At 37.0% G+C, this 21,228-nt stretch overlaps 2 protein-coding genes across 3 annotated transcripts in view; one reads left to right on the forward strand and one right to left on the reverse strand.

Annotated features, from left to right (window-relative positions):
- Positions 1–906, forward strand: part of LOC136825654 (enoyl-CoA hydratase domain-containing protein 3, mitochondrial-like) — a 53,492-nt gene extending 52,586 nt beyond the window's left edge. Inside the window, exons 7-8 of the mRNA XM_067082332.1 lie at positions 138–248; positions 638–906. Coding sequence (XP_066938433.1) covers positions 138–248; positions 638–677 — 151 coding nt within the window. The 3' untranslated portion in view covers positions 678–906. The remainder of the gene's footprint in view (positions 1–137; positions 249–637) is intronic.
- A 10,599-nt stretch (positions 907–11,505) lies between these two features.
- The window catches only part of LOC136825653 (uncharacterized), a 96,617-nt gene continuing 86,894 nt past the window's right edge, over positions 11,506–21,228 (reverse strand). For both annotated transcript variants that reach the window (XM_067082331.1, XM_067082330.1), the window contains 3 exons: positions 19,945–20,070; positions 13,848–15,770; positions 11,506–12,285 (listed from right to left, as the gene is read on the reverse strand). In XM_067082331.1, the coding sequence (XP_066938432.1) occupies positions 12,179–12,285; positions 13,848–15,770; positions 19,945–20,070 (2,156 nt within the window). In that variant the 3' untranslated portion in view covers positions 11,506–12,178. The remainder of the gene's footprint in view (positions 12,286–13,847; positions 15,771–19,944; positions 20,071–21,228) is intronic.

A 21,228-nucleotide genomic window follows, 5' to 3' on the forward strand; every position in this document is an offset into this window, starting at 1 on the left:
TATCTCGGATATGGTGAATTTCCCCCAAAGAGTGTTTAGAGACAAAGTTTAATTTTTTATGCAAAATGCATCTGTAATACTATAATTATAATAGAATAAGTTGGAACTATTGTAAAATAATATCGTAATGTCTACAGTGCACCACGTGAGGATGAAAAGTTGCGCATCCATTGCCGTGCTTCCCTTGTAATGAGCCAGGCTGAAGCACTTCTGCAGAAACTCCTGCATCAGAAAAGGAAGAGTTATTTGTAAGCATCATTTATCATGGTTCTGTTGTCGTGTATGAAAATATAATAACTCGAAGTTCCGAAAAACGTTGCATTGTAGGAGCTGTTAATAGTATTTAATCTCTGGAAGTTTAATGAAAGATGCAGTTAGCCTTCATGTTAAGTATTTTCTTCATCTCTGTGAGATGTTTTAAATCATTTACTTAAATTTTCATTTAAATATTAATGCATTAAATATTTCATTTATTTTCTAACTTCAAATTGTCGTACAAGTATTAATAATCAAGTCGAAATAAAAGAAATAAGTTCTTTATTTTGCAATGCATATATATATATATATATATATATATATATATATATATATATATATATATATATATATATACACCTCCTTGTCTTTTACTTATCAGGCAATTCACGAAGCTAGAGATGAATGGATGTCTGATGTGAACCTCAAGGTCTTCAAGTAAAAGCCGGCTCAGGTGGCCATAGGAAATCCTTCCCTCATCCTCAAGAATTGAATCAAATTTCAACTTATAATCTAATGATCCTACTGAATGAACTATTCTGTTAACAAGGATTTCCGGGAGTTTTGCAATCACCCAGCTATTCTTCGACAAGAAACATTTTCGTAGAAATCCTATTTACCTCCTATCTCATGGCAAGCTCTTATATGCAGGTAAGACCTTATGGAGTTTGGGTTCTCGACTTGAAAATGTATTTCCCAGATCAAATTAATTGTGAAGCGTGAACTTACAATCACTGAATCATAGTTTTGGGAGCGCTGGTTCCATTCGAAGAGAATTAGAAAAAATAGCTCTTACAGAAGCTTTCTTCCTTTCGACGAAAATGGGAACGTGGTTGTTCTTCACGCCTTCATCGTTGTCTTAAATTTAGTTAATTCCCTCACACACGTCCATCAGACAGAAAAAGGGATTGGTTGACCTTTGTTTCCGCGCGAACGTCGGTAATTTATCAGGATGTCAAATTAGCCTTACATCATCACTGTTGCACAGCCGAGTTAGGTTAGGTGTAGCCTATATATATATAATATTTTCTTGCGGTTTTTGCCGCGTAGCCTAATTTATCAAAATGTCATTAGAAGCCGTTCATCAAGAGTGCCCCCTTTGGTTAGGAAGAGAGCGGGTTTTAAATGTCGTGTTACGATTGCTCTTGATCTGTTGGAAGAGGTACCTGTGGGTGACCTTACTCAGGAAAATTTTGAAATCAAACTGAAAGGTATCCAGTCCTTCCTGGACAGACTTGAGAATGTCAGAGAACAAATTTTAGATGTTTATTATGACAGTGATATGTCTCCTGAAGAACCGGTGGTTCAGAGTGAATTTAAAAGTCAAGCTGATATGCAGATGAAGTTGGTGTAAGGTTAGGTAAAATTCAGAAGCTTTTGAATGACCGTAAGAAAACTAATGTTGGTACTGCCACAGCGTCAGTCAAGTTGCCTTGTTTGCAGTGTAAAGTGTTTGATGGTCAGTCAGACAGCAAGCTTGAATTTAAAAACTTTTTATTGCAGTTTGAGAATTTCATCAATGCTGGTGGGCAAATGTCAGATGCCAACAAACTCACTCACCTTAGGAGTTATCTCTCAGGCAATGCCTTTAAGCTTACTGCTACCCTTTGCTGGTGTTAATTTGATGGGAGATGTTGTACAGTTGTTATATTTCAGGTCAAATGATTTTATCATGTTGAGTGACATTAAGCAAGCCTTTTTGCAGATTATGCTTGCCAGTGAAGAAGATAAAAGAACCTGTTTTTCATGAAGGTATGAGATAGGTTAGTAGCCTATAGATATAGAACAATAATTTTTGGATTTACTGCTAGTCCATTTATTTTGAACTGCATAAAAACTATGCAGCAATTATTGTTCTCAGTTACTTCAGTCCAATTTTTATGTTGATAATTTTTTAGTAACTGGGAATTCCATTGACCTTCGTAAAGAATTGTACCAACAGTCCTTTTTGCGGATTCAAGAAGGTGGGTTTTGTCTAAGGTCACGGAACTCAATACTGCTTTGCAAGATTTGATGCAGGCAGATCAAACCCTAGGGACTCGTGGTAACAATTATGAGAAAATGCTTGGTTACAAATATCTGACAGGTGAAGATGTCATTCAGCTGTCCAGTAGTAGTCTTGATATTGGCGTGTCAACGAAAAGGGGTGTTTTATCTCAAATTTCCATCCTTGAACTCATGGCAGCTTATCTAGTCTAGCTTTAAATTGTTTACCATTTGTCTTGGATTCTTTCAAATGGATCAAATTCAAGGAAGTAGTTTGTGCGGTTGATTCACAAATTGTCTTACAGTGGTTACTCACAGATACCATCTCAGCAGAGAATGTATTCACACGTAACAGAATCAAAGATGTGTCGTTATTCAAGGACAATCTTCTCAAAGAGCATGGCCTAGATGTTCATTTCAAATAAGTCAAGAGTGGGGAAAATCCCAGTGATCTCTTAACTAGGAGTTTAACCTTCAAAGACTTTCAAAAGAAATTCAGTTTCTGGTTGGTTAGTTCTCTAGGTTGCTTGTCAGAAGCAAATAAATTGCAGCTATTATCTACTGAAGCCAGAGTTGTAGATGGTTCTTGAGGTATGGGTAATGTTACTGAACCCATTGTTAGCATTTCAAGTTTTTCAAACCTTACCAAACTCTTTCGAGTTGCTGGTCTTGTTTTAAGGCCATTCAAATCTTCAACAGAGTCTGGGTGGCTCTTCAAATGACCCTTTCAAAGAAGGAAAGCTGTATGTGATGAAAGAAATGCAGCGAGATTCCTTTCCTTCAGAACTTGAGCATCTCCAAACCCCTTCCAGTAAAGCAGCTGTTCTTCCTCTCATCAGTAGTTTAGATTTATTTCTGGATGACGTAGGTGTCATTCAGTCTAGAGGAAGAATAGGTAAAACCGTAAAGTATGACTATGAAGTCACAAATCCTGTACTTTTTGGTAAGAAACTCCATTTAACTAAACTGATTATCAATTTTTACCACAATCAGTGTAAACATCTAGGTGTACAAACTACCTTAAATATGATTAGAACTAGTGGATTTTGGATCCCTAGGATGAGACAGTGTTTTAAGTGAATGTGTAACAGTTTGTCTTTTCATTATCCCAAAATGACCAATCTTCCAAAGAATAGGGTCAATTTTGTCAAACCTTTTATGCACACTAGTGTTGATTTTACAGGTCACCTATTTGTCGCTAATGAAGCTGGTGAAGAGACAAAGATGTTTCTTTTAATATTCACGTGTCTGAACGTCAGAGCTGTTCACATTAAGTTGTTGCCTGATATGTCAACTCATAGCTTTGTGTTAGCATTTGTAAGGTTTGTAAATTTATATGGGATTCCTTCATTTCTGTACAGCGATAATGCAAAATCATTCACTGCTGGGTATAAAATAGTGGAGCAAGCTTTGGTCTGTAATGAATACAAGTATTTTCACAACTATAATATTCAGCATATCAAAATTCCTTTGTGTTCATCATAACCATCAAAACTTCTCTTTACAAACTGTCGATAGAGCCAGACTTGATTATTTTGCACTACTTCCAGTAATCAGTGATGTTCAAAGTGCTATCAATGCATGTCCTCTTACGTATAGGTCGTCAGATGATGACTTGGAAGTCGTTACTCCTTTCTCTTTCCTGAGATTCCATTCCAATCCTTATTTGATGTTCAAGGAGACGGAAGAAGGGTATTTATGGGAGCAGGAGCCTCTCTCTCAAGATTCAGTCATTCAAACTTTAGCTGCTCGAGATCAAGCCATCTCTCGTTTTAAGGAGCAATGGTACGAGGATTATCTGGTCAAAACGCTTAACAAATCCAGGCCTTATTGGTTGTTGGGCCGGGTTTTGGAGTTGATCGTAGGTCATGATGGAGCAGTGCGAAGTGTCAAATTGAAGAGAGGCGATGGGATGGTCGCTCATCATTACCTCAACCATTTATATCCATTGGAGTTGTCTCTCACCCATTCTTATTCAGATTCTTCCGGGAATGAGTCAAATATTCAAATAGAAGAGGGTGTAGATCCTCATCAAAGGTCCTCTGAAATTGTTGATGGTCAGGGGGACCAAACCGCAAATCATATTTTCGAGAGTGATGACTCTCTTCACAGGTCTTCCACCATTCTTGTTGATAGTCAGGGAGATCACTCATCAAATTGTCAAAGTCTTGCGGGTCTGCCTCATGGTGTAGAAAGCTGCTGCTCCTTGTCGTCAAAAGATGAGCAGATGGTGTGCTCTGTTAACTCATTAAATTCAAATTATTAGTTACATTTCCTATCATACATTCCTTTGATTTGTTACTAAAAAAATGCAACATTACAATAATTTTTTTTTTCTTTTTGACTGTTGGGAGTGTGTGAGAAATTTTAAATAATTTACTACTACAGAATTGAATCAAATTTCAACTTAAAATCTAATGATCCTACTGAGTGAACTATTCTGTTAACAAGGATTTCCGGGAGTTTTGCAGTCACCGAGATGCCTGGCTATTCTTCGACAAGAAACATTTTCGTTGAAAGCCTATGTACCTCCTACTTCATGGCAAGCCCTTATATGCAGGTAAGACCTTATGGAGTTTTGGTTCTCTACTTGAAAATGTATTTCCCAGATCAAATTAATTGTGAAGCATGAACGTACAATCACTGAGTCGTAGTTTTGGGAGCGCAGGCTCCGTTCAAAGAGAATTAGAAAAAAATAGTTCTCACAGCAGTTCACTTATCTTCCAACAGGGCTGTGCTGCAGTAACCGCACAAATTGATCAAGGGCTTAGAGCAGTTACAGGGTTTTCGTTCCCCTATTAATTGTACCATTACAATGGGCAGCTTGTAATTGCCAAAATGGTCACAGGAATTCTTCAAGAGAAAATGGAATAACATTTCACAGGTAAGCAAAGCGTAAAGAATTTATTTACACATGATCTTGTGCTAGTCAGATTGCGTTCTTCTTAGCGGTAGATAAGCTTACTCTGTCAGCTTGTCTTATATTTTCAGTACATTAATGTGGCACATAAATGCATTGGTGACTTCAGTTTTAAAATTGCAACATCATTAATCCTATATATGCCACATAATACAGAGCAAAAATGATCTTGCTTGTAATAAGTAGGTCTCTAGGTTACTGGTTGTGTCAACAAGTGTCTTTTTTATTTTAAACATATTACTGTGGGAGTATTTTAGGATGACTTGACCAAACCGTAGAAAACCACTTCCGTTACTCTGTTGAGCCCATTCGAAGTGAAAAATATTTGTATTTTGGGTGTAACAAATCTTGGCTTAATGTAGGTCTCCATCACACCATATGTCTCGTAGATTAGTAATAGCAAGAAGCTAGTTTGGTCACTTATGATAGGATTATGCCCTCAAACTGCTCATCTGGTAAGATGTTACATCACTCAAACCTTATTTTATTTGCTATTTAATTTCGAATGAATGGAAATAATTTGTGTGTGGCAAAGTTATTGAATTATCGTGTTATGGAGAAAATGGTAACAGCAAGAAAAAGAATTTTTTGTTATGCAAGTGCTAGGTTTATGCCTGTTGATTTGGCAGCTCTTTTGATTCTTTTGTCATTTTTTGAGTGACAATATTCCTCCAAATTAGTGAAAATTACTTTCTTATGGTAGTCCTCCTTTAACAATTCTCTGTAAATATCATTCCAAAGCCTTAGAATAAAAGAAATGACTTTGCTAGCTTTTTCTCTCGCTGGTTTATTTACAAGAAGCTCTGTAATAATTTAAAGCATGTACAGAAACGGTGCAAAATTCTTTACTCCAGGTACAGCAGACATAAGAACAATAGTATTTTGAAATACGCTGCGCAGCAATGATTAACTTACTTGTAAAAGATAACATAGTCATATAATAATTAAACGAGAGGGAATTAAAGCAAAATGCTGACCTAGTGTTCATCTTCTATACTAGTACTGTTATGCTGGGCCAGGACTTCCAATATGGCCGACCGAGGTCACACGCTTGTCCAGGTGATCGCCACTCTGTGTAATAGACGCTCCATCCAAGAGTTATCTGAATCCAACCTGACTAAGGCACAGTGGACTGCTTTAGCTGTGGCATGTGGGGGTAATGTGTCTTGTGGCGTGATTAAGGCACAAATCAGATGTGTTGCAGTCCAAGCATTGATGGACCCTGGTAAAATAGATGAAGCAGGCTGACAGAGAGGAAATGCTGGCAGAAAGAGAAAGAGAAGAAAGGGAGAAAAGAGAAAGAGAAGCAGAAGAAGAAAGAGAAAAAGTGAGACGAGAAAGGGAGGTGGAGTTAATAAAAGCGCGATCCGCATTACTTGTAACACCACCTAACCCTACCCAAGGTAATTCAGACCCTGTATTTGATGTGGTAAGAGTGCAGAAGTTAATTCCAAAGTTTACAGAAGAAGCTCCAGATGAGTTTTTTGATCACTTTCAAAAAGTGGCTTCAGGTATGGGATGGCCTGAAGATAAATGGTCAGTCTTGGTACAGAGTGTTCTCATTGGTAAAGGAAGAAGTGCCTATTTAGCATGTCAGCTAATCAGTGTTAAGAGTAAAATGTACTCAAACTCAGTGTGCTACAAGTTTACCAGATGACCCCTGAATATTGTCCTCTCTGATAGAACCCAATACTGAAGGAGTTTTCCCATCTTGAACAAAGTCTGGACACAAGCGTGTTCATTGGAGAGCGCAGTTATTTCTACCAGGAAGAGATGACCATAAAAGCCCAGAGTGTGGTCATTTGTTACTGTCAGTGCCTCATTTTTCAACATCACCCTCACCACCTCTGCCAACAGTGCCAGAACATTGGGAGATCCTGGAAAGTAGGTCAGGAACCCAACCACAAAACAAGAGAAAGGAGTTGCTGGTACTTGAAAGGTAGTCTGTGACTGTTCCAAAGGACAGGCTACTCAGGGCTCCACCCCCTTTCTCTGCCACATTGCCAAATGATATGATAGGCATCCCACTACTCGCAGCAGCTTGGACAATGACCTACTTCAGCGATTCCTTCCTTTCTTCTTCTAAAGAGAACTGGAATGGGTGACCGACACAGCTAGGAATATGGGGTCCTTGTTTTTGCGGTTAAGTGGAAGGAAGACTCTTCCTGACACTGGACACAGAAGGCACGGTGGTCTTTGAAAGGCTTGAAGATGACTTGAACAGAATGGCATTCCATACTGAAGTCGTCACTCTTCTAGGAGTCTCCATGATTGGCCAAACCTTGTCTGTACTTGCCTCGTGACCCGACTTTTCGTCCGACGTCACTTCGTCCATGTCTTTTTGTCCGATGATTATTTTGTCGAATGACTTTTTGTCCAATTGGAAATAGACTTAGAAAACACCATAACGAGCCTCGGTAAAAGATTGTCATTACTGTTCTCTTTTCTTTTCTATTGAAAGTTGGTACTGTATTGTTAAAACCTTATGGTAAAGTAGTACAGTACACTCATTTGTTCTCTTAAGTTTGGTACTGTATATAGAAATTGCTAAAATTTAATGTAAACTCTGAATTTGCCCGTCCCGGAATGGCAAAGTTCATTGTGTCGACCAAAAACAAAAGAAAAGTAATTTTATGAAAGTAATTACATCTACGACTTTCATTCAAGCAATACAAAAATAGGAAAAGAATACTGGAGATGTGAGAAAAGAAGGCCGTGTTCAGTGCGAATTCACTCGGGAACGGAAAACAACGAGCCGAAAATTATTTATTTTTCTAGTGAACACCTTCCAGCTGAAGTAGATTCGTTAAATTTTAGAAAAAGCGGTTGCAGAAATAAGGCATGAAGCAGCAGAAAATATAGCAGCAAGTTCACGTAGCATAATAGCGGCCAAGTTCACGCAACTAACAGAAAATACTTGCTCTCAACTTCCTAGGTTGTCCGTACTTTCAAGGACTGTTCAAAGGTGGGAACAAAACAATTCTGGATTTCCAGCCAATCCAGCGGCTAGACATGTTTTTGAAATACCTGACGAATATTGTAAACTTGATAATGGCAAACAGTTTCTGAGATATGATTCGGGCGTCGAGGATCAACTGCACTTACTAGTATATGCATCAGAAAGTGCTCTTCAGGATATAGCATCATATTGTCATTGGTTTCAACTGTTTTGCATTCATGTACAAGTTAAAGATAGCAGTTTTCCATGGGTCTTTGCATTACTGCCGAATAACACAAAGCAGACATACAAATTATTTTTGAGCAATTGAAAATGATGCAACCGAATGCAGATCTGCTTGATATCATGAACTTTACTGTGTATGGTTTTGTTTGTCTAGGTGTAATGAATGCATCAAAGAAAACAGAACAACATAAGTGTCAAAGAAGAGGGCCGGTATATAACTGCTTTATGTCCTCTATGTGGGTGGAATCCTACGGATTTCCTTGTTTTTGCAGGGGTAGGACTTGCAGTGCCAACTCCTCTGAGGAATGTTCGAGCCTCCTGTAGCCCTGCAACCGGTTCTCCTTCATCATTTGTGGAAAGCATAACCCATTGATGGAGTAAGGGGAAGAAATATGGGCGCGCTTCTTCCTTCTTAATCGCTTTCTCAAATTCTGCTCTTTCTCCCTCATGAAGGCAGATGTCTAAGAAGTCCTCCCACAAGAGATCATAGAACCTTTTCAAAGGTTGGAAGTGGCGTTCACTCATCTTCAGGTGAGACGTCTACTGTAGGGGAGGGGGGAGTTAACACGGGTTCCTGAGGATGCTCAGGGCCTCGAGTCCTTCCACACCTTTTCGATCTGGAGAACTGCCCCAAGCTCTTAAGCCCGAGTTTAAGCAGAGGTACATAGAGTAAAGGTGGTTCTACCTCTCATTCAGTGCATGGGTATTATGTGTTTTTGTCCGACGTCATTTCGTCCAGCGTCACTTCATCCACGTCTTTTGGTCCCACGTCCTTTTGTCCAATTTTTTTTTTTTTTCTTTTGGTCCAACGGAATTTTGTCCAATTTATTTTGATCACTAGTAAATAAACTCAATAAAAAAAGGTGAATATCGAGAGCAAAAAATCTTTGAGAATTTTATTGATAGGATACAAGTAAAATACAGTGATAAATTGTATTTTAAAAAAGGCATTTTTCAGGAGTGTGGCACATAATTTGCATCAATTTTAAGTGATCTTAATAAATCATTAGTTGTATCTTAAATGACTTTATTTAAATACATTTTTCCACTGTATTTTACTCGTATCCTCTCATTAAAATTCTCAATGATTATTTGATCTTGATATTCCCATTTTTTATAGTTTATTTACTGGTGATCATAAACCATTAGTTATATATCTTATTACTTTTCTTAAATGCCTTTTTTGAAATACATTTTATCACTGTATTTTACTTGTATCCTATCAATAAAATTCTCAAAGATTTTTTGCTCTTGATATTCACCCTTTTTTATCGAGTTTATTTACTAGTGATCGTAATAAATTGGACAAAATTCCGTTGGACAAAAAAAAAAAAAAACATTGGACAAAAAGAAGCAGGACCAAAAAGCGTGGATGAAGTGACGTTGGACGAAATGACGTCGGACAAAAACACACAACACCCACGCACTGAATGCGGGGTAGAACCGCCTTTACTCTGTGTACCTCTGCTTAGGCTCGGGCTTAAGAGCTTGGGGCAGTTCTCCAGATTGAAAAGGTGTGGAAAGACTCAAGCATCCTCAGGAACCCGCGTTAACTCCCCTCTCCCCTACAGCAGATGTCTCATCTGGAGGTGAGAGAATGCTGCTTTCATAGAAATCTTAGAACCTTTGAAAAGGTTCTATGATCTCTTGTGGGAGGACTTCTTAGACGTCTTCCTTCATGAGGGAGAAAGAGGAGAATTTGAGAAAGCGATTAAGAAGGAAGAAGCGATCCCATGTTTCTTCACCTTATTCCATCAATAGGTTATGCTTTCCACAAATGAAGGAGAACCGACTGAAGGGCTACAGTAGGCTCGAACATTCCTCAGAGGACAAGTTGGCACTGCAAGTCCTACCCCTGCAAAAACAAGGAAATCAATGGGATTCCACCCACAGAGAGGACACAAAGCAGTTACATACTGGCCCTCTTCTTTGACACTTTATGTTGTTCTGTTTTCTTTGATGTATTCATTACACCTAGACAAACAAAAAAACCATAAACAGTAAAGTTCAAACAAATTTTTAACGAATTCGTCGTCTGAAAGACAATCCAATCTTGCCACTGGCTGAATGAAAATTTTTTTGATGCCCACCATTATTGATTCCAGCTTGTGCGGAGGAATACTTCTACATAAAAGGCGGTGGTTTGAATTCCTGTAGGAACAAGGCTAATTTCTGTGCATTAGTGTATATAATTGAAAGGGATTAAGGAAATAATTAGATCGTATGGTACATTGCATTATTTATTTTGGGAAATTATCAGGATGCTTAATATTCAGTACAAAGGAGTCCTGTTGATTAAAATTTTCATGCCTAAGGTAGGGCACATCTGTGGTGGCTTTTGTAATGAGCTAATGTTTAAGATGAAATTATGAAGCACTTGTATAAAAGTTTATGCACAAAACTGGATACTTGCTCAGATATCATAATCACTTGACGCTGTTGCAAAGCGGCTCACAAATTATTTAAATTTAATAAGAACAGTGTTGTGATCAATATGAAATAACTCTTTATTAACTTTTATACAAGTTAGTGAGGTTAGTTTCTTTTAGGTACTGCAGTTCAAAAGATACTGCCCTGAACTTGAAAAACTAAAGTTAAGGCAAAATAAAAATGATTCTGCAATGACTGCGTGTTTCTGATGTAAGTTGTGCCAACATAGTGAACAGGCAATGAGGCATGAGATTAAAACTTGTACCATAGTGTTAAATTCGTAACTATGGGACACCAAGTATGATAAGATCAAGAGATTATGCACTCAACATATCAATGTATGAGTTGGTAAAAATCTTAAATAGCTAAAATATCACCAGGTGAATCAGTTATAAGTGATAACATTTAAGTATCAATATACATGTTACAAAAAACTGGCCAAAAATCTACTTAGACTCCCAAGACTGAAGTTTAACACATCAAATGTCCATTCTTGAAATGAGACTGAAAATTTTACTTGGAAATAACAGCATGACAGCTGTCAGTAATTTAGAGAATATGGAAGGATTATTAGTGCTATAAAAATCTAATGTACAGTAATATGTGGAAAAACTGTTATTTGAAGAACAGGATATTTAAAGAAAACAAAACTATTACATTATTGCATCAGTAACTACTTCATGCTATAGTAATAGGTTTCTTTTTGAATAAAAAAATCATGTAGAAATAGTTTTGGTTTTTTTTTTTTTTTTTTTGCCGAATATGCTTGCAATACAGCAAACTGCTTATAAATGATGTACTGTGTGTGCACCACAAGAAAACACGGACAACTTGAAACTACCTTAATTATGTGCTCTATACAACTACAATTATATGACACAAATCTTCACCTGTCAAGTGAAATAGTGTTTACTCCAAGGATTTGTTTGTAAAAAAAAGTTAAAGCTCTTGTCCATAATAAACTTTTACAAAATCATTAAATTTATATGTAAAAACCATAAATAGATAAAATCAACAGTGTTACAGTGAAGAGGGTTTACAAAACATTTCATACTGATATCAATTACCTCAGTATTATACTCCAAAAGTAACTGCATCATTAGTAAAGTGTGGAACTACTAATGTGATAACCTCAACAGTGTCTCATGACATATAAATTTTTAACACGATAATAATATTTTGACTAGTCTTTTATCCTAGCAACTAGTAGAATCTTGCCACAACACAAAAATGTAAGATCAGTATGGCAATGCCTTTAAGTACTAACAGACCTTAATAAGAGATTGATAAGCACTTTTCAAGCTGAAAATGCTACATAGAATTTTTTGCTTTGAAACCCATACAACTTTTTATCAAGATAAAATATATTATTTAAATAGATACTGTAATAAAGGAACATGACACTAAGCTCTATTTGAAAAAATACATAGAAAACTTATAAGCCCAATGAGAAGTGGCTCGGACGATGCACTTATCCCCGAGCTCCCTGAGCCGCGGTGACGTGGACGACCTGCAATTGAAGAGAATCTTTTATTCTTCCTTTCTTATCACACAAAATCAGTCTTTATAAACAGTTTTGATTGGCAAGAGTTTTCACGAAGTGTTGTCTAGAATTTGTAACACATATTCTGAAATAGTAACTTGAAATAATAGTCCCCAGTTGTTTCTTTAGCCCAAAATACTTATGATTTATACAGGGTTGAAAGTGCTTTTGAATGTAGTCTACTATGATCAGTTCTGAAGACACTTCTGGAGTAACTGATGGTTTCCTCTTCCATAGCTTGTATATACAAAGTAAATCAATGAATATATTGTGATTAGAAGATTTGACGCGACTACAATGCACAAATACACGATCTGTCATGATAAGGCAGTTTCTAGTTCTACAAATAGGTGAAGCAGCCTGAGGCACCTAAACAGCCTAATACTTTCTAGTACTGCTATGTTTCCACGATTTCATTTTTCAGTATGGCTCTATATCTAAATTAAGTACCCATGGAAAGCTTGCACACGGGCAAATATTAAAGCATGAATGAAACAGTGACCCTTGTGCTGTTGTCCCAGGAAGCAACTGTATTTGGGAAAACTTTCGTTGTGCATGTGTACTGTGCATACGTAGACACATACATAAAGACAGTTTTGTCACTAATTTACAGGGGACATTTTTGTATTCTCAAATCTCAAGCCAAAAATAGTCCCTAAAATCGCATTTCTTTTGCCCTAGAGATAACTTGCACCTATATGGAATTACGGTATACAGTATACTAGTATGTGCATCTGCTTCTGGTCAGGCCATAAACAGTTGTATAATTCCCTATTGATGTAAATTACACCTCTGGTAAAGAGAATTCGATATTGGGGGCTATTTGTGGCTTAATACTGAGAGGAAACAAAATCCATGTGTAAGTTAGTGACAAAAATATCATTATGTATTTATGTATAAATACAAATATACAACAAAGTTTTTCCCCTAACAGTGGGGGTTACTGAGACAAAACAATACAATGGTCGCTTCTACATTTCAACTTTAATTTTTGTACTTTTGCAAGCCTTCCAATATTTTATTCATATTGCACTCTACTTAAAAATTTATCACACAATGCAAAACTAGTTCTTAATTAGTGAGGTCTTGAATACAAGGAATCAGCTACAGTGTGCGGTCTACAGGCAACTAAAGAACAAAATCACAAGAAAATTTACATAAAAAATGAGCTATTCTGTGAAGGAAATGCCATCTGCAAAACTGTGAACAAAGAAAGCATTTTGGAAATAAACTATTACACGTACTACACAACTACTCTTTGTTTAAAAGATTACGCATATAAACATTTTTAACAACTCCAAACTCTGTTCAAGTATCCTAAGAATCATGCTTAGAAACTGAAAGTCTGATACTAGCCACAAACAATATTAACTCAGTCAAGAAGAAAATATTCAGTACAAATATCGAGAAACTTTGAAACTGTTCTACAAGTACGAAGGTTACGTCATTTCCAGATCTTTTGAAACCTTATGCTTGAGTGGTCTGACAATCTATAAATAAAAAAAAAATGGTACTGAGGCCTTTGGTACCTGGCTGAGCGAATGGCTGCCAAATCATGGGAGGAAGAGTCACATGAGATGGTTTGACTGTTGTCGGAAGAACTGTTGGGTATTCAAGGAGACTGATGGGGATCTTTGGAATGTCACTGTCTTCTGTGGTAGTCTCCACTTCAATTTCCGTTGTGCCGTTTTCAAAGTTCATCCATTCATCTGAACAGTTAGCTACTTGAAATATGTTTGTTGTATTTTGTATGGAGCTCAGATTTTCTAAACCACCATCATTACAACCTTTTGTAACATTGGGGTCTGGGTAATCACCATTACTATCTTCACTTTGCAATAAAATGGGGAAGTCTTCATCTATCTGGGGCATAATATGTCTTGTAATTTCATCATGTTCTACAGTATGGTTTTCACTAATAGGGGCAGATTTATTGGCAAAAGGAATTGCTCTGTACGTCTGGTGGTACTGACCATGATGATCGTCACTTGTGTGATCCTGTTCGTGAGCTTGCCCATGCCCTGTTAAAATAGCATGCTCATCTTTATGGTCATCATGGGCATCTTTGTGAGCGAGGTCGTCCTTATGAATATGTCCAGATCTGGGAACAATGCCCTCTACATTAGTAAGGCTGTCTGCTTGAGCATGACTATTTTCATTATCAGGGTCATCTGTGTAGTCATGCATGTTCGTGTCGTCAACATTACCACTTGCATCCTCTTCCCTAATGCCAAGTTTATCTATTGGAGGATGTATGTAATCAGTCTCATACCTATGGCCATGCAAAGTCGCATGCTTCTCTTTATGAATGTGATCATTATTTTGTAACTGATCATCATGATCATCATAAGAACTTTCAAGTTCATGAGGATCTCTGTGATTATGACCACTATCATCAAAATTCTCCCCTTGGCTATGAACAAAATCCTCCCCATGGCTATGAACAGATTCAAGATCTTTGGGTTCTAGGTGTGCAGTGTTACTTCCCATTTCAGTAGTGCCTGGTTTATAATTCAATAAAATGGGTGTATATGGATCTAAGTACTGCACTGATTTTGTATATTTCATGCTATCATCCTCATGAACATCAATGGACCAGTGACTTGGACTGTGGAGATGGCTCAAACTGATACCAACCCTTTGTGAACGATTATGGTTTTCAAAATTAAGCAGTGTGTCATTTGCCATATCAACAGATGAAAATGAATGGTTGAAATTTATATAACTATCATTATTTTCACTCAGAGGATATAAAGAAGCTATGGCACGTCTATTATTTGCAAACTCGGTAGTAAACTTCAAGTGATCAGTGGTTGGAATGAATGTCATGGTGTCTTTATTCTGACTATTATTTGCATCTCCAGTTGAATCCAACCCCTTCATGTGCTCTTCATTATCATTAGTTTGTTGGCAACTAGATTCACACAGGTTTTCCTTCTTCCTTTTGCCGATTTCAGGATCCCGAGCCTGAAGACTTTCTTCTGCATATGTATCACTGGTGGTAGTAAGATGAACAATTTCACTGTTGTGCTCTGTTTTGGGATCTGCCAGGGAGTGACCTTTGTAATGCATCTCATTTTCATGTTGGCCACCATCAGAGTAAGGAAAATCATTATCCTTGTTAGATGAGGCACCACTTTCTGAATTTTTCAGAACGGGCGCCTTTTCATGAGACTCTCTCTTCGATCTCTTCAGCATAACTTCAAAAGATTTCTTTAGGCTTCCAACTTCTTTTCTGTTCTCTAATCTCACTGAATTCAATAATCTTTTCATGATGGCATTTTCTGATGCCAGTTTATTTTTACGCAAATTAATCTGATGTACTCTCCTTTTGTCAGTTTGTCTCTTCATGAACAGGGAAAATTTTTCAGGGGAACTTTCTTCTTTACCAGCACTCTTGCATTCCATACCTACCTTACATGACACTACCTGATTTTCTATTGTTAGAGCAGCTTGTAAAAAGAAATATTCCAACATATTATAATACACTGCAAAACTAAGAAGTTTCTTTGCATATCAATATTTCAAGAAAATAATAAGGCACCTTCAAGCATTCTTTCCTTAAAATTTAGCTTCTTTAGAACAGATCTGCTGCTTAACTAATTCACTAAGAGCATCAATATCTGATTATTAGCTAAACTGGTTTTTACTAAATTCCATATTAAGAGAAAATGGATCAAAACAAGCACCACTACATAAAGTAAGTACTAGCATTTACTGGTAATATTATGCGGAGCACTAACCACTCCAAAAACATAGGAATTAAGCTACATTCCGTAATCAATAAAAACTGATTTGTAGATAGATACTTTTTTTCTATGCTGAAGACATTTTATAGTTAATAAGATAACCTGAGTGTCAGTGACTGCTGTGTATGTGTGTTATACTATACTGTATTGTTTTTGTAAAACTGCATTTTTACAAAATTCTGAAATATAACCAGATTTACGAGTATTGTAAACAGTCCTTTGCACTAGATCTAATTATCAGTTATTGTGGAAAACTCATTGTTATTTTGCTATTATGCAATCATGTAAACTAACAATAAAATCTGAAGCTGAGTCCCACGAAACATTTTTGCCCTAAAGTCCCATTAAGCATCTAGGAAGAAAGCACTTAGATCTTGTTTCACATCTAGAAGTGTCAAGTCTCCTGAGGGAGTTGCAGACTGAAAACAGATGTACGAGTATATAGAGATTAGCCTGGCATCTGTTGTTGCAAGGATGCAGAACCATATGAGACTGTAACCAACATGTGTCTTAAGAGTTGTTTTCTTAACAACTTACAGTATCAACAATGTGGTCATAAGACACCAGTCGTCAAAAGTCATGGGCACCGATAATATCCATTACTATCAGAATATACACAACTGGACAGTTCAAAACACATAAAATAAATAATACAATTAAGTAAAAATGGACCAGCCTCTAAAATACACATCATACACAACTCAGAAAGGATGACCATCAATTTCTCTTTCCAAAGAACTAAACCGAGGCTGTAATAACCACCAAAAGAAAAATTCTCTTTGGTATTAAGAGTATAATGCCTGAAACTGGTGTCTTCACAAACTGAAAAATTATGGGGACGACAAGCTCCCTATTGAAATTAATTGATACAAAGGAAAAATTAAAATCCTGTATACCAGATACCCTGAATGAGTGGACAGTAGCAGACATTTGAATGTAAAATTTACCAAATTCCATCAAACATGGAACATGTCATCAAGAAGATGAATGAAAATCAACAAAACAATTAGAAGGCATATGACATTGATGAAAGGTGGTTTTATGGAGTTATGTGATGGTGGAGTTTACAAAGAAAAGTAATTTGTGTAAGAATGTAGAGCTGGTCTGGTCTGGTAAAGGAGTGGAAAATAGTAGAAGCTAAATGGTGGAACGTCCGAAGAGAGAACTGATCTCTTTATCTGCACATTTTGGCTCACTTACGAGTGCTCCAGGCTGCACCTACCCTTGACTCTTTATTTTACTCAGACTCTGGTCTTCACACTATTTCACACTGGGAGAGAAGAGGATTGTTAGACACTGTACTGTCAGTCCCAGCGCTCGATTCCCCGACCGGCCAATGAAGAATTAGAAGAATTTATTTCTGGTGATAGAATAAATAAATCTAATCCTTCGGGCCAGCTCTAGGAGAGCTGTTAATCAGCTCAGTGGTCTGGTTAAACTAAGGTATACTAGCTTTTACTTTTAACTCAGTGGTAGGGCAGGTTCAGAATGAATGACAACCAAGGACATTGTGATACTACTGGAGTTCAATACTTTACAATTTATTAAAAAAAGTCAACAGAGCACATCTTAGGTCTCCCATTAAGACTGAACATTAGCTGGAAGTGACTGGAACCACAGGATTCTTCTACAGGACTCAAGAAAGCATTTATAATCAATACTTTATTCTATGACTATTATCACATAATAGAGACTGTATGACATGGATGGATTACACATACTGTATAGCTACCATAACACTAATATCAGTGTAATATGAAAATGTCTCATACACAAAGACTGAAGCAATGAAAAATCATAAATAACACGCAATGGTTACAACTGCATTTCCAGTACGAATGAGTGTGAATACAAAATGAAAGGTTTTGTTTAACACAGCAAAATGAATTCATAATTGGAACTATAAATTCTTAATTACTCTTAACAGCTACCTTCAATGAACATCCTTCAAGACACAGTTCAAAGCTTTAACTGGATAAATGCCTGATAAGCTGCCAACCATGACCCCACCAGCTGCAGTTGCAGCAACTGCAATCTGCAGTGTTTGTGGGGACTGTCACTGCACTGATGTTGAACCAAAAAGGACACTTCCCTATTCTGTCTTTTGTTGGACAAAAAAAAAAAAAAAAAAGCTTCTGTGTCAAAGTTCAAAATAATGTGACTTTTGTTGAAGGTACTGGTCCAGCTCCTCTAAGTTCATATGCTGACAAATTCAGTATACCAGGGCTAGGCAACACAATTCCACTGATGTTACTGCTAGCACAAGCCAGATGTCCAGATACAACTGAAGTCTTGTGGTGTTACAGTGCTTTTATGCTGCCACTAGAGCTAAATTCCAGGTAAAGACTGCAGGTAGTTGCCAGCCTGACCCTCAGGACTTAAACTGAGATACCTTCTCTAAGCAGAGTGAATAATTAACAGAGAAATCACTCCATTGTTTTGATCTAACTTTACAAGAATAATCTGACAGGGTTATGATGAAACAATCCCTTTTTTTAATCAATACAAGAACAGTTCCAAAATGTTCTTAGACAGGAGTTACCAATTCTGCAAATGGTAGCATACCACTCGCCTTTCTCAGAAAGCCCTAAGAATTCATTTAGTACCAGCTATGAAAAGGTCTCTAATGAGATCTGCAACTTGTCAACATAATACTCCAAATTTGGATATCTTCAAACAAGTCTCCAAAATAGGATCTGCCTTCATATCAACAATAGTTGTAAAGTGGCCAACAATGTGAAAATAACACCTCTCTGAAGTCTAATCTGGAGGGTTCTGCTCTAACAGCCTGAAGAAGGTGCGCTCATAACAGGAATAGCAAGGTTGAACATTCCAGTATAAAAGCTGGGCAGGACCAGACATCCAATGATGGGAAATTATGCTTCCTCCACCCGAACTCTCTTACCCACCTCCTTCGGCCAGGTATAAAAAAAATGTATTTTTATGGGATTCTGGTTGCAGTGTGCTATCTTATAACTGTAACCTAATACTTGCTAGAAAAGATACTCTTCTCAGCAAGTTTACTTTCCTCTTGAAAGTTAACAGAAAAAGTCCCATAGATAGGACAAACCCCAAAATCTATTTGCTATTTTTTAGGCTTATTGTTTAACAGGTTCTGGGGAATCTAGCGGGTTAAGCTCCTGATATTACTCCTCCTAGATCCATTTCTTACTGACATAGTTTAGTCCATATATCTGTCGCTCGTAACTCTACAGAGAATGGATGGTTAGGTGACATCAGCAGGTTTATTGATATGCAGTCCTCCACTTTCAGGATTAGTGAACACAGGTCCCATGCTCACAGATTGTCATTTATACCCATGGTGGAAAAATTCCGTCAAGAAAATGACTCTTCAGATGCATACTTGAAAGTGATTATACAGCTTCCTCCCCTGAGAGTGACTAACTCACCAACACCCATCCCCTTCATATCTCCACTGAACTTGTTTTTTTCACATATACAAAATTGTATTTTTAAAAAATTCTTTACAGCTGTGTAAAAATTACTTCAAAGAAAATACTGTACTGTAAATAGTTATTTTTTGCTGTTGATATTTTTAAATAAATCTGCAATGGGTTACAACTGTACCCAGTATAATACTTATGAAATTGGAGGAACAAATAATAAAGTATACGTACTTTATAACAAATTGAGATATAAGAGATAATTAGAAACACAAAATATCATTTATATTGTGTAACAGGGAAGATGCATAAATGTATATAGATATTAAATTTGTAAAGAGCTATTGTTTTACAGAAACAAACAAAAAGGAAAAACAAAATTTTGAGTCACATGAATAATATTGCAATTGGCCGACTGCAAAGACAAATCTTAATTTCTGAAATTCAGACACAATATCTTGAATATAACTAACCTGTAATAGGCTTCCAAGGACGCGTTGTCCTTAGCCATGGGGGCTGCGTCGTTCTGGGTCTGGTGTCTTCTTTTGGAGGACTTTTATTAGCTTGAGATGTTGGCGAAGGCTGAGGACATGAGTCTCCTGAGAAATATATACGTATTTTTGAAGGCAATTACGATGTACAAGGCCGGAAAGTTATATGCTTATGGAAAAGAATATTATCAGCTTTCAATGTAAAGAAATGAAACCAAAATAACAAAGTAGGTTAATCGCTTAGATACTGTATACTATCAAACCAAAACTAATGGCTCAGGACCATTACCAAAAATTTTGACGTGTGAGGTTTTCCCAGCAAATTAAAAGCGCCTGATAACTAAATGCCGTAAAAACTGCCATGGTCCAAGCAATGCAGAATGACCACTTTAAAGTTATCAGTAGATGAGGTAAATGAAAAAAAAAATATATATATATATATATATAAAAAATGACACTGAGACAACCTGTCCAAAGGCAATGATTGGTAATATCCCTGGGAACACATTTCGGTCTACTTACCTATTAACAATTTTAACAATAAACTGTACCTGATAACTGTTAGATAATAATTTACTCCACTGAAAAGAGGTCCTGAGGAACTATCTTTTCTTTCCCATGAAAGTGAACTACACGATACTCTAGCTTAGGCATATAAAAAAAATTATGATTGCATACATTAAACATGAACACATATAGATATAAATTTGTAATAGCTACTAAGTCCTCTTAACTTCCCCATTTCCTCATACTTTTTAAATATGCTTGCCACCACAGCGCCTGGAAACCAGAGTGAAGACCAAATTAATGTATCCCAACTACCAGAGTGGAAAACTGACTTAGCACACATATGGTTGAGGTGGTGTGCTGACCTATAGCATTTGGCAACAAAGAAGAATAAAGTCTACTCCAACTCACACATCCAGATATGTGTACATTATACCCAGAAATGAATTTCTAAGAAGTAATATGGTAAAGGTAAGGAGGTCCAATGTTAAGAAAGGATTTCCTTTTCCATTCAGCTTGTAAAGGGTTCAGGAAAATCCAAAGTCCTGCAAAAAAGTTAGGACGCCAACAACTCCCAACACATAAGATTCTCAAGCGTTTCAGCTTTTAACCTTTAAGCTTGGCAACTGAAATGGTTAACAAGCAGGAGCTCGGCCAGCTTCATCCTTAAAGGGATGTGGATAGGACACAGGTTTGGGCATGGGAGAGAAAAAGGGGAGTCAGTATGAAAGCCGATGACTACTCCAACTAAAAGGAGTA

The sequence above is a fragment of the Macrobrachium rosenbergii genome, chromosome 39 (genome assembly GCF_040412425.1).
Source record: "Macrobrachium rosenbergii isolate ZJJX-2024 chromosome 39, ASM4041242v1, whole genome shotgun sequence".
NCBI classification, from domain to species: Eukaryota; Metazoa; Arthropoda; class Malacostraca; order Decapoda; family Palaemonidae; genus Macrobrachium; species Macrobrachium rosenbergii.